At 38.9% G+C, this 12,433-nt stretch overlaps 1 protein-coding gene across 2 annotated transcripts in view; it reads right to left on the bottom strand.

Annotated features, from left to right (window-relative positions):
- The window catches only part of CNTN4 (contactin 4), a 1,030,428-nt gene that overhangs the window by 379,536 nt on the left and 638,459 nt on the right, over positions 1–12,433 (bottom strand). For both annotated transcript variants that reach the window (XM_006868663.1, XM_006868662.1), the window contains one exon: positions 6,492–6,689. In XM_006868663.1, the coding sequence (XP_006868725.1) occupies positions 6,492–6,689 (198 nt within the window). The remainder of the gene's footprint in view (positions 1–6,491; positions 6,690–12,433) is intronic.

Genomic DNA, 12,433 nt, shown 5'->3' with positions numbered 1-12,433 from the left:
CTATATTATTATTGTTAAGTGCCACTGAGTCGGGTCCAACTCATAAAGATCCTGCATGGGGTTTCCAAGGCTGTAAATCTTTGTGAGAGCAGAAAGCCTCATCCTTCTCCCATGGAGCAGCTGGTGGGCTCGAACCACTGACTTTGTGGTTAGTGGTTCAGTACTTATCTCCAGAGCCACCATGGTCCCCACTACATACATACAGACATACAGACCTGCCATCAAGTTGATTCTAAGTCATAGCGACCTTACAGGTCAGGCTAGTACTACCCCATGGGCTTCCAAGGCTATATATCTTCAAGGAGGCAGACTACCACATCTTCCTCTCAAGAAGTAACTAGTAGATTCAAACCAGAGACCTTTCAGCTAGCAGCCAAACTCTTTAACCACTGTCACACCAGAGGTCCTCATTACACAGACATTGGCTCTAAATTGCTGAAAATTGGTTCTGGTTCTAATAAGCAAAACAAACAACCAAACTAGTCTCTAGCCAATCTCAAGAAAAATGCATAAGAAAAGGGCAAACTATTGTTTTGAACAATTTGTACCTGTTTAGGCATGGTGCTGCAGATTAATGCGCTGGACTGCAAGGTTGGTGTGAACCTTAAGGTCAGTGGTTCAAACTCACCAGCTATTCCTCGGGAGTTATTGGAACCATCTCAACGGCACATAACAACAACAACAACATGTAATGTACATTAGCATGGCCACAAACATTATTTTACTTTCCAAAGACTGTCCTGTAAAGGGTTTCTAATGCATCCCTGGTGGGCTTGAACCACTGACCTTGTGGTATTTGTTGTTGCTGTTGAGCATTTCCCTATCTGTACAAAACTGATCAAATTAAAAAAAAAAAAAAGAAACGTAATTTGTTGAGCATATCTTAGATAAGGAAGTTAAGGATTTCCATTTGTACTTTGTCACTAGTCTAAACATTTTCTATATTATTTTGCACACAAAATATCTTTGTGAATGAAGTCCTGTTGTCCTCATTTTACAGATGAGAGAATGGAAGCACACTGGGGTAAAAGGAGTGTGTGCAACGTTACCGAGCCAGGAAGTTGCAGGGTTGGATTCTACCTAGCCAGTCTGGCTCCAGGGTCCTCATACTACCTGGTCTCAGTCTACCTTGCCTGACATCTGAGCCTCCGTGTGAGAAATAGGAAGGAGGGAGCCAGTTAAGAGTTGTAAGAGAAAGAACAGCATATTCCAAAATCTTGTAGAACTGCAACATGCTGGGGTGAGTGGTAAACGCAGCCAGTAGCGTCGGCATGGGACACATCACACCTGACACCTGTTTGCACCTGAGCCAAGAGTCATTGCTCATTTTTTATGATACACTGTTACATTTTGGGTGAAAACAATATATCATATTCCAGATCTGCTTGACATAAACCAAAAAAAAAAAAAAAACAAATCTGAATATTGGAACAATCTAATTCTTTAAGCTGCACCCACACAGAGCAATGGAAATGACCAGTCATAACAACTGGCTCATTTCAAGCTACAAACAGCATTGCCTTCAGTTTCTGAGGTAGACAGATATTGAGAAATGTTGAGTGGGATGCAATAATCCAATTGCTGTACAAATTCTATATTCCACTAGTACTTCATTTATCAATCTAATATACAGTCACCAAATACCAGATCTTGTAGAACGATAAGTTTATTGGTTTTACTGTCCTCAAATAGACTTTAACAAGGATATTATCTTTATTTTGCAATTCCTTCTTGACTTACAGCTCCCCTTTTCTTTCACCTCCAGACAAGAGCTAATTAAATAGTCTATTTTTTTGCTTTGTAATAGAGTTCAAGTATTCATTTTATGTATTTCAACATTAATGGGAAAGACATATTATGAAATTTCACCATGCAACATTCATGGAAATTAAGGATGAATAGGCATTAATTGATGAAAAATGAGATCCTAAATCTGTTAATTCTGTGATAAAATATCTAATAAAAATCATTTGCCATTTCTATGAAGAAACACATAAGCCCCCAACAGGCACAGCTGAGGCCTACTTGAAGAACACATGAGTATTCTAAGGTTAGTTTGTATGTTTCTGAATTTATTTTGTTTTGTGTGACGTTCATCTTTTGCTTCTTCAGTGTTCTTAAAATTAGTACTTCATGACATCTGTGATGTAACCCACCAAAATGGGTAACACTGTGAACAGATATGTCAGCGTACGTGAGTTTTGGGCAGAGGCCAAAAGAGCTGTGTTTTTAAATATTTATTTACAAAGTGCCATGGGAGCACACCTTTTGGAAAAAAAAAAAAATTACTTCATCCTTAGGTATGGAGATAACACTGCTAGTTTTTGACAAAGCTGGTGCCTTACCTACTTTTTTCTTTACATGAATGGGATTTGTCAGTTCTATTAAATACAAATGCAGTTTAAACCACTACACACTAACTTAATATTTACCATGGGGCAAGCTCTATGCTGGACCCTAGTACAAAGCTGGGTAAAAATAGATATGATCTTTGCTTGATCACATGGCAACAGGGTGGAGAAAGTAAGTTGAAAATAAACATTATATAAATGGACAAGCATTATGGAGTCCTGGTGTGGTGCTGTGGGTTAATGTGCTGGACAGCAAAATTGGTTTGAACCTCAAGGTTGGCAGTTCAACCTCACCAGCTCCTCCATGGAAACCCTATACTGAGTTGCTATGGGTCAAAACTGATTTGAGTTATGGTGCTGTGGGTTAATGTCCCAGACTGGAAAGCCGTTTGAACTGCAAGGTTGGTGGTTCAAGCTCACCAGCTACTCCTTGGAAACCCAATACAGGGTTGCTATGGATTGGAACTGATTCGACAGCACTTAACAACAACAACAATTATGGGTTGGAGCAAACTCAATGGCACCTAACAACATTATGAAAAAGATACATGAATCAAGAGGCACACAACAAATAATTCCTCCAGTTGCCAAGGGAAGAGTCGTGCTTTTGGCTCTACAAGTTATGTTTAAAATAATATTATTGATTTTCGCCTACTAACCTATTAGTAAAAGCCTTTTGGGAAATGACATTCCCATACACCCAGTTGCTTATGCCAGAAATCTATGTGTCAGCCTTAATTTTCTCTTCTACCACCTTCCACATGAAAAACATCAACAAGTCCTAGGAACTACATCCTGAATCCATTGACTTTTCTTCTTTGCTAAGTTCCTAGCTCAAGCCACCATTGTTTCTCAACTGAATAGCTGCAAAAGTTTTCTAATTGGACTTCCAGTTTTTACTCTTGCAGTTTTAGAGTCTATTTCCAACACAGTAGGCAAGCAGTATATCTATATTTACAATGTAAATCACTTTTATGTGTAAAATTCTCTAGTAGCATCTCATTGGACTTAAAATAAAACCTAGTCTTTTCTTCATGATCTCCTTGATATGGCCCTTACTGCCATCTGCAGTCTACACACACACACCCCTCCCTACCCTATACATGATGATCAAACCAGGCTGATATGCTTTTGTGTCTTGAATATGCCAAAGGTCTTTGCAGGCAATGTTAACGCCTTCTGGACTGCTCTACTCTCTGATCGTCACAGGACTGGCTATTTATCATCCAGTCTCAGATCATATGTCAATGTCTCGGAAAGGCTTTCCATGACAACCCTATCTAAAATCAGCTCCCTCCTCCCTGAGGGGTCTCATCAGTGGTATATTGTTGTTGTTATGTGTTGTGCAGTCGGTTCCGACTCATAGCGACCCTGTACAGGGTTTCCGGGGCTGTAAATCTTTATGGAGCAGAAAGCATCATCTTTCTCCTGTGGAACAGTTTGTAGTTTCGAACTGCTGACCCTGAGGTTAGCAGACCAATTCGTAACCACTACGCTACCAGAGCTACTTATGTGAAATTATCTGTATTGCTCTGCTGGCTTGTTAATATCTGTGTCTCCCAGGAGACTATTAAGTGAATGAACAGGCACCCAGAACAGAGGTTGACACGTAGCAAGTGCCACAATAACACTTATTGAATGAATGATTGAATAGATGAAAATCTAAATCAGTTGCCTAAAATATTCCACCATATGGCCTGCATTATGAGGTATTCATATTCTCTCCACAGAGCTGGTTTATATGTAAATATCCTGTTCTCTGTGTTAGAGGAAGTACATCCAGAATGCTCCTTAGAATCCAGGATGGCAAGACCTCATCTCTCATACTTTGGACATATTATCAGGAGGGACCAGTCCCTAGAGAAGGTTATCATGTTAGGTCAAGCAGAGGGTCAGTGAAAAAGGGAAAGATCCACTGGACTGGCACAGTGGCAGCAGCAATGGGCTCAAGTGTAACAATCGTGAGGATGGTGTAGGACCACACAGTGTTTCCTTTCGTTGTGCCTAAGATTGCTTTGAGCTGGAAACAACATGCTCTGGTAGGATCATGTTCAGAGGCCGACAAGTTCATTGATAATACAAGGGGTAAAAATAAGAAACTTGAGAATCATGAACCTGACTTCCAGTCTTGAGATTTGCCACATTTTCCTTGTACGGGCTCAGGTATGAGGTGTTGTGTGCTAAAAGATCCACTGTGAGGGGTTGAGAGACCAGGCTATAGAGTCAAACCTTGTGTGTCAATGACATAATATCTTATACCTGCATCCTGACATCACAAACAAACAGAAGAGCTATGAATCCTGGAGCCACTAATGATTAAGTAATGATGTGATTTTGGGGTTCATCATTCAGCATGCTTGAGCCCCAGTGCCTTCATTTGCAGAATGTAAAGAAGGGCATTTCTCATATAATTGTTTGTAGTTAGAATGAGATTGTTGTTGTTGTTTTAAGTGCCGTCGAGTCGGTTCCGACTCACAGCGACCCTGTATAAGGTTTCTGAAAAACAGTTGGTGAGCTTGAACTGCCAACCTTGTAGTTCAAGCCGACTTTGCAGTCCACTGCATTAACCCACAGCTCCAAACCAGGACTCCTAGAATGAGATAGTCCATGTAAATTTCTGAACACAGTGTCTTGCTTATAGCATGTGTTCCACAAATGTTTTTTATTAATCTTCTAAGCTGACATTTTACTCACCTCTGTGATGGGTGTAGTAAATCATGTTCATAATTGAAGAGTTAAAATGTGAAAGATGGAAAAGGCATCTGACAAGAATAGAAACCTAAACATGTAAACTAAGACTGCTAACATTAGTATACCAATGATTACTGAAAGGCCTAATTATGTCTTTATTTCCATTAATTAATTCAACAAAAATTTGCTGATAATCTTCTATGTGTTGTTGTTGTAAAGTGCTGTCAAGTGGGTTCCAACTCACAGTGTCCCTGTATAGGGTTTTTGAGGAGCAGCTGGTGAGTTTGAACCAACTATGTTATAGTTCAAACCAGTCTTGTGGTCCAGGGCTTATTCTACAAAATCACACCAGAACAGTACAAGGTACTGTACTAGGTACTGAGTTATAGCAATTAACAAAGTACTGTGTTGTTATTGTTAAGTGCCATCGAGTCGGTTCTGGTGCATAGCGACCCTGTACAGGGTTTCTGAGGAGCAGTTGAAGAGCGTGAATCACCAACCTTGCAGTTCAAATGGCTTTGCAGTCTGGCGTCACACCAGGACTCCTAACAAAGTACTATACATGTCTTTAAAAAGCAAATTTCTCATAAGGAAGCCAGTCAAATATACCCATAATCATGGTACAGAACAAAGAGTTCTGAGGGTTATTGTAATGGATGTTATTTGAGGTTATAGAGAAGTGACTTGATACAATATGGTGAGGGCAAGTCGGATATAAATGACTTCCTGAAGAAGCCAAGTTTTGAAGGAGCAGTATCAGTTAACCAAGAGAAAGCCAGGGATCAAGAGAAGGAAGAACATTTCCAGAAAAGGGAGTGGCATGCATAAAGACCCACGCTGGGAAATGGCATGGAGCGACCAGAGTGTGGCAAACATTCAGTAAGACTTCTGTAAGAACACATGGTGATTTACCATACATTGTCAAATCAGCTAGCTAGTTAGCATGAAATGCATATAACTATCTTGAAACAGTCTTATAAAAGTATGAGAAACTAAACTTTCTGTTTTAAATGAGCCCTAAAATCCCTGCATTTCACTGTCACAGAAATTATGGATTTTGTAATATAAATCCAGATGTTATGTGGATAACATAAAACTTATTTGGGGGATACTGAAATGATTAATAAGCTAATTGTTCACCCATCTACATCATTCTGCCCTTGAACACAATTTAAGTGGGAAGGGAATGAGAAATAGATTCCCTTGTTATTTATATTTAACTAAATCTACATTCTGTTCCTATTGAGATTAACAATTAGATTTCTAATTAGTTTTCCAAAATGGATCCATGGATTTATTTCTTGTAGAAATGGGCTAAATGTAGAAAACATTACACTCTTTTTAAATTTAACTTAGACAGTCAAACCTTGTGTGTCAATGGCATGATCTCATTCACACTCCTCCTGAAATCACAAACAAACAGAATGAATAAGTCCCTAGAAAACTCACCATCATTTCTCAGTATTAGTGGTGTGGGTGGTCCCAGAACCTTGTGGTTGGTCACGGTATTGGTAACCACACAGGTATAATTACCCACGTCTGATTTTTCTACTTTGGCTATATACAGATTTCCAGTCTCTTGAGAAACGAAGCGGCGGTTATCTTGATAGGCAGGGTATTCGTTGAAGATCCAGGCATAGCTGAGCTCTGCAAATCAAAGGAATCATCGTTACGAATATAACTTTTGTCACTTGGAATCTTCTGTATGAATGAAAGACAAGGTCCAGTTAGAAAATCATGCTGATACTCAGAGATTCTTCTATAGTCTGCTAAATTTGCAATCCTGGTATAGAACTGTAGGATAAGTACTGGATGGCAAGGTTGGTGTGAACTGAAAGATCGGTAGTTCAAAATGACGAGCCGCTCTTCAGACATTCTATACAGGATCACTATGAGTCTAGAGAATTGACTCGACAGCACTTAACAACACTAAATATGAATATAAATATAAAAAAGGGAGCATAGTAGATTCATAGGATGACCAGTGGACTGAGAACCACAGTCCAGTGGTTTGAGCCCCCCAGTCACTGTATGAGAGAGAGAGATGAGGTTTTCTGCTCCTACAAAGATTTACAATTTCAGAAACCCTACACAGGGTCTCTATGAGTCAAAACCAACTGAAGTGCACTAAACAATAAAACATTAAGAAGAAGCAATATGAAGTCTCTTAAAATTTTAACTTAGTCTTTCTATTATTGGTTCTGCTGTAGGACAAGTACTGGCAGTTCATACCCATCAGCTGCTCTGTGGGTGAAGATGAAACTATCTGCTTCTGTATAGATTTACAGCCTTGGAAACGCTGAGTCAGAATTGTCTTGACAGAACATAACTGCTACCACTATCAACGTGCCACAGACTTGCACAGCACTTACCATTTTCCAATATATTTTATAGGGTAACTTTTTTTTTTTTTTTTTAACAGAAAAGTTGGCACAAGATACTAATCCAAATTGTTAGCCCTGGTTGGAGATGAGTAATTCCCAAGTCTTAATCCACAATCATTTAGCAATGTTTCCTTCTATCAACTCAAATTCATATTTTTCACTTACCTGTTAAATTAAATTCATTTTATACTCTTTTAATGAAATGATGGTTTATTATTGTAGCAAATATTTCCTTAATATATGCTGAGTGGAAGTATTATTATATCCATAAAGAAATGCATATAAAATAACATTCCAAGAGTAACATTTTCCCAAATATTTTTCATCCCAGAATGTCAGTTTTTGTTGTTGCTAAGGGCCATCAAACCGGTTCTAACTCACAAGAAACCCTATATAGGGCTTCTGAAGAGCACCTGGTGGGTTTGAACTGTCAACCTTGTGGTTTGCAGTCCAGTATGGATGCTACAGCTCCACACCAAGAGTGCCAGTGGATGTGTGGAATAGTTAGTCATGGCTGAAAGTGTTCCTTTGAACATTCTCATTTTCCTTTAGCATTAACTATTTTGTGAATGAGCACACATAAGCTCCTGTGTTCAATTTTGTAGTCATATGGCATTGAGCTTAAAATAATTTGGTGCTGTGAACTATTGTGCTCCGAGGAAATCAAACTCCTTCAGCTCTATGTATCCAATGATTCATCTCTTTAAAGTATGATTTTCAGACTAGTCCAAAGTTGGAGACGCAACATATTTGCCATTGGCAGTCACAAGTCAAAGTGCCCCATTTTATATTGAGAAGTTACTCTGTGACAGGATAGAAGCAGGACAATTAGATGCAAGGGAGTCCTTCTGATTTCAGAACTAGTGGTCTGGGTTATTGTATACATGTATAAAGTGTCTTTGGTAAACCGCAAACAGATCACTTCAGTCTTGAATCAAGAACATGAATTACTGAAAGAGGCATTTTTGTAGTTAATACGTCAATGAGTCTCAATTGTGATTGACCTCAATAACTGAATGTGAAACAGGAAATATATTTTGCCTTAATAGTCCACTGTTTGCCTACAAAGAAAGGGTCACAGAGGTTGCTTTCTCTTATCACTGGATTATAACATTTCCACATGGGCTAGTTTTGATGGATATAATTATGTTTATATGAGAATAGCTCATCATTTTATTTATACATGTGCATGTAATTATAAGTAACCCCATGCTGATGTCAAGAGGATACTCAGTGCAAATAAGCAAGTGCTTCCCAGCAAGCTTCTTACTTCTTGGAGAAATTGAAAACTAAGGGACGAAAAGCCCAGACAAGAAATCATGAAGTTCAATCAGTTATGAAAGTCAATAAATAAAGATTTTAATAATCTTTTAGAACACAATCTGCTACTTTCTTACTCCATATAGTATGTGCATTTCAGGCAAACTGAGCATATCAATTTTCTCAAAAGAACAATGAGAGAGCACTGCCTAGTCCCTTATTTGCTAGAAAGGAGTTTTATATATAAATGTGCATCTCAAAAGTTACCAGGTAGGAGTTAGAAAGTAATTTACCAGCACAATATTAATAAACCCATATCTCTCTGAGAACATTTGTAATCATAAATGAAACTATTTTTTTTTCCCTTGAGGACATTTTTTAAAAGTGTTTCTTACTTAGTGACTGCAAAGCTTTCTGGGTTATGGGGAGGAGACTGATTTAGGAACTTCTTGTTGTTGATGTTACGTGCCCTCAAATTGGTTTCAACTCACAGTTACCCTGTAAAGGATTATAAGGAGTGGCTGGTGAGTTTGAACCACCAACCATGGGTTAGCAGTTCAGTGCTTATCCCACAGCACCAAGCCAAAACTCAAAGGGGCCCCATATAAGGTTTCTGAGGCTGTAAATCTTTGAGGAAGCAACAAATCTCCTCTTTCTCCTATACAACACCTTGTGGGTTCAAACCACCAATCTTGTGGCTTGCAGTCCAGTGTTTATCCTATAGAGTCACCTTGCTCCTAGAAAGTTATATGGACTATGGGCATTTAGAAAAAAAAGTCATCTGTCTACTGTTTTTTTTTTTTTTTTTTCCTAACTGGAAGAAAAACCCAAAAGAGCTGAGTTCAAATATATGTAATATATAAGGTAAATCATTGAAACTCTCTCACTTTAAACTTAGTCCATAAAATGAGGATAATAATACACAAGATGCAGACAGTGAGAATTCACTTCTCTGAAGGCACTCTGAAACCTATAAAGGGCTAATAGATGCTAGTTGTTACTGGTACTTCATTTCATCAGATTGATCATTTTATAAGGTATAAAAACATCAATTTTCATGCCATTTTTATCTCTTTAAAATGTTAGTTACTGTTTTCACTGCTCTTGTAACTTCTTAGTGCTTGATGCAAAGAACCCTAAGAGTACAATGTAGACAAACATCATGCTTTTTATCTTATTTATATATCACTTGGCTTTTTATTGATCTTCCCAGATATTGCATTTTTTTTCACAAATTGATTGATTGCGGCAATCCTGCATCGAGTAAGTCCATTGAGGCCTACTTCCAGCAGCATGTGCTCACTTGGTGTCTGTGTCACATTTTGGTAATGCTAAAAATATTTCAAAGTTTTTCATAATGCTCTTACACACTTAATAGACTACACTAAAGTGTACACAAAACATTTCAAGATCTATCTTAAAGTACAACGCTGTCTGTGATAGGACAATACCAGCTCATCTACAAGGAAAACCAGTTCATAGAACTATAATTCAATTGTTCTCACGACATACTAAAGCCAGTGGTGATGAAAATGAATTCTACTGAGTTTTTCAGTGTGAAACAGATCGAATATGTTATCAAGCTGTATTGATAATTACTGCTGATTGGAATGCAAAGGTTGGAAACAAAGAGAAAGCATCAGTCCTCATAAAATACGGCCTTGGTGATAGAAATGGTGCTAGACATCAAATAAAGTTTTGCAGAAAGAATGACTTATCTGTTGTGAATAACTTTTAAGAACAACATTAAAAAGACAAGACAACTATATACATAGACCTCACCAGACAGAAAACACAGAAATTAAACTGTCTACATCTGTAGGAAGACATGGTAGAAAAGCTCAATTTCTTAGCCAAAACAAGGCGAGAAGCAAACTGTGGAACAGACCATCAATTGCTCATAAGCAAGTCCAGGATGAAGCTGAGGAAAATCAAAACAAGTTCACGACAGCCAGCATATGACCTGGAACATATCCCATTTGAACTTAGAGACTATCTCAATAACAGATTTGATGCATGAGGCACTAATGAATGAAGACCAGAAGAGTTGTGGGAAGACATCAAGAACATCATATAGGAAGAAACCAAAAGGTCATTAAAAAGAAAGGAAAGGAAGACCCAAATGGATGTCAGAAGAGACTCTAACACCTGCTCCCCAGTATGTTGTTGTTGTCAGGTGACATCGAGTCGGAACCGACTCATAGCGACCCCATGCACAGCAGAATGAAACAATGTCCGATCCTGGGCCAACCTCACTACCGCTGCCACACTTGAGTCCATCAATGATGCCACCTGGCCAATCCATCTCGTTAGGGGTCTTCCTCTTTTTCTCTGACCCTCCACCCTACGCAGCAGGACATCCTTCTCCAGTGACTGTTCCCTCCAGACAATGTGTCCAAAGTAGGAGAGACGAAGCCTAGCCATCCTGGCCTCCAAGGAGCACTCTGGCTGCACTTCTTCCAAAACAGATCTATTGGTTCTTTTGGCAGTCCATGGCACTTTCAGTATTCTCCTCCAACACCACAACTCAAAGGCATCAATTCTTCTACGATCTTCTTTATTCACTGTCCAGCTCTTGCATCCATATGAGGTTACTGAAAATACCATGGCTTGGGTCAGGTGCACCTTAGTCCTCAAGCTGACATCTCTGCTCTTCAATACTTTAAAAAGTTCCTGTGCAGCAGATTTGCCCAATGCAATACGGCTACAATCATACATTGACAGAGAACTTCCAGAGGTTGAAGCTGGATTCAGAAGAGGCCTTGGAACAAAAGATATCATTGCTGATGTCCGATGGATCTTGGCTGAAAGCAGAGAATACCAGAAAAATGTTTACCTATGCTTTATTGACTATGCAAAGGCTTTTGATTGTGTGGATCATGACAAGCTATGGACAACATTGAGAAGTATGAGTATTCCAGACAATTAATTGTACTTCTGAGAAATCTGTGCCTAGACCAAGAAGCAGTTGTTCGAACAGAGCATGGGAACACTGAATGTTTTAAAATTGGGAAAGGTGTGTAACAAGGTTGGGTTCTTTCACCACACTTATTCAACCTGTATGCTCCCCAGTATAGAGATGTTAAAACAAATGGAAAAAATGAGGACGTAAAACAGCTGAACAGAAAATCTCAAAGGCAGCTTGAGAAGAAACTCAAATATTATAATGAAATATGTGAAGACCTGGAGTTTGAAAACCAAAAGGAAGGAACATGATCAGCAATTCTCAAGCTTAAAGAACGGAAGGAAAATTCAAAGTTTGGGTTCCAATATTGAAGGATTTATTGGACAAAATATTGAATGATGCAGAAAGCAACAATAGATGATGAAAGGAATACAAAGAGTCATGGTACCAAATAAAAATGGTCAGTCTTCAACCATTTCAAGAGGTTGTTGTTGTTGTTGTTAGGTGCCATTGCGTCAGTACTGACTCATAGCAACCCTGTGTACAACAGAATGAAACACTGCCCGGGCCTGGGCCAATCTCACAATTGTTTTCACGCTTGAGCCTGCCACTTTGCCAATTCATCTCACTGGGGGTCTTCCTCTTTTTATCTGACCCTCCACTTTACCAAACATGATATCCTTCTCTAGTGATTGCTCCATTCTGACAATATGCCCAAAGTATGAGAGACGAAGTTTGGCTATCCTGGCCTCCACGGAGCACTCTGGCTGCACTTCTTCCAACACAGATCTGTTGGTTCTTTTGGCAGCCCATGGCACTTTCAATATTCTCCTCCAACACCA

The sequence above is a fragment of the Chrysochloris asiatica genome, unplaced genomic scaffold, assembly GCF_000296735.1.
Source record: "Chrysochloris asiatica unplaced genomic scaffold, ChrAsi1.0 scaffold00121, whole genome shotgun sequence".
Classification (NCBI taxonomy): Eukaryota; Metazoa; Chordata; class Mammalia; order Afrosoricida; family Chrysochloridae; genus Chrysochloris; species Chrysochloris asiatica.
Note: the sequence above shows the minus strand (reverse complement) of the source record. Positions and strands in the feature narration are given on the sequence as shown.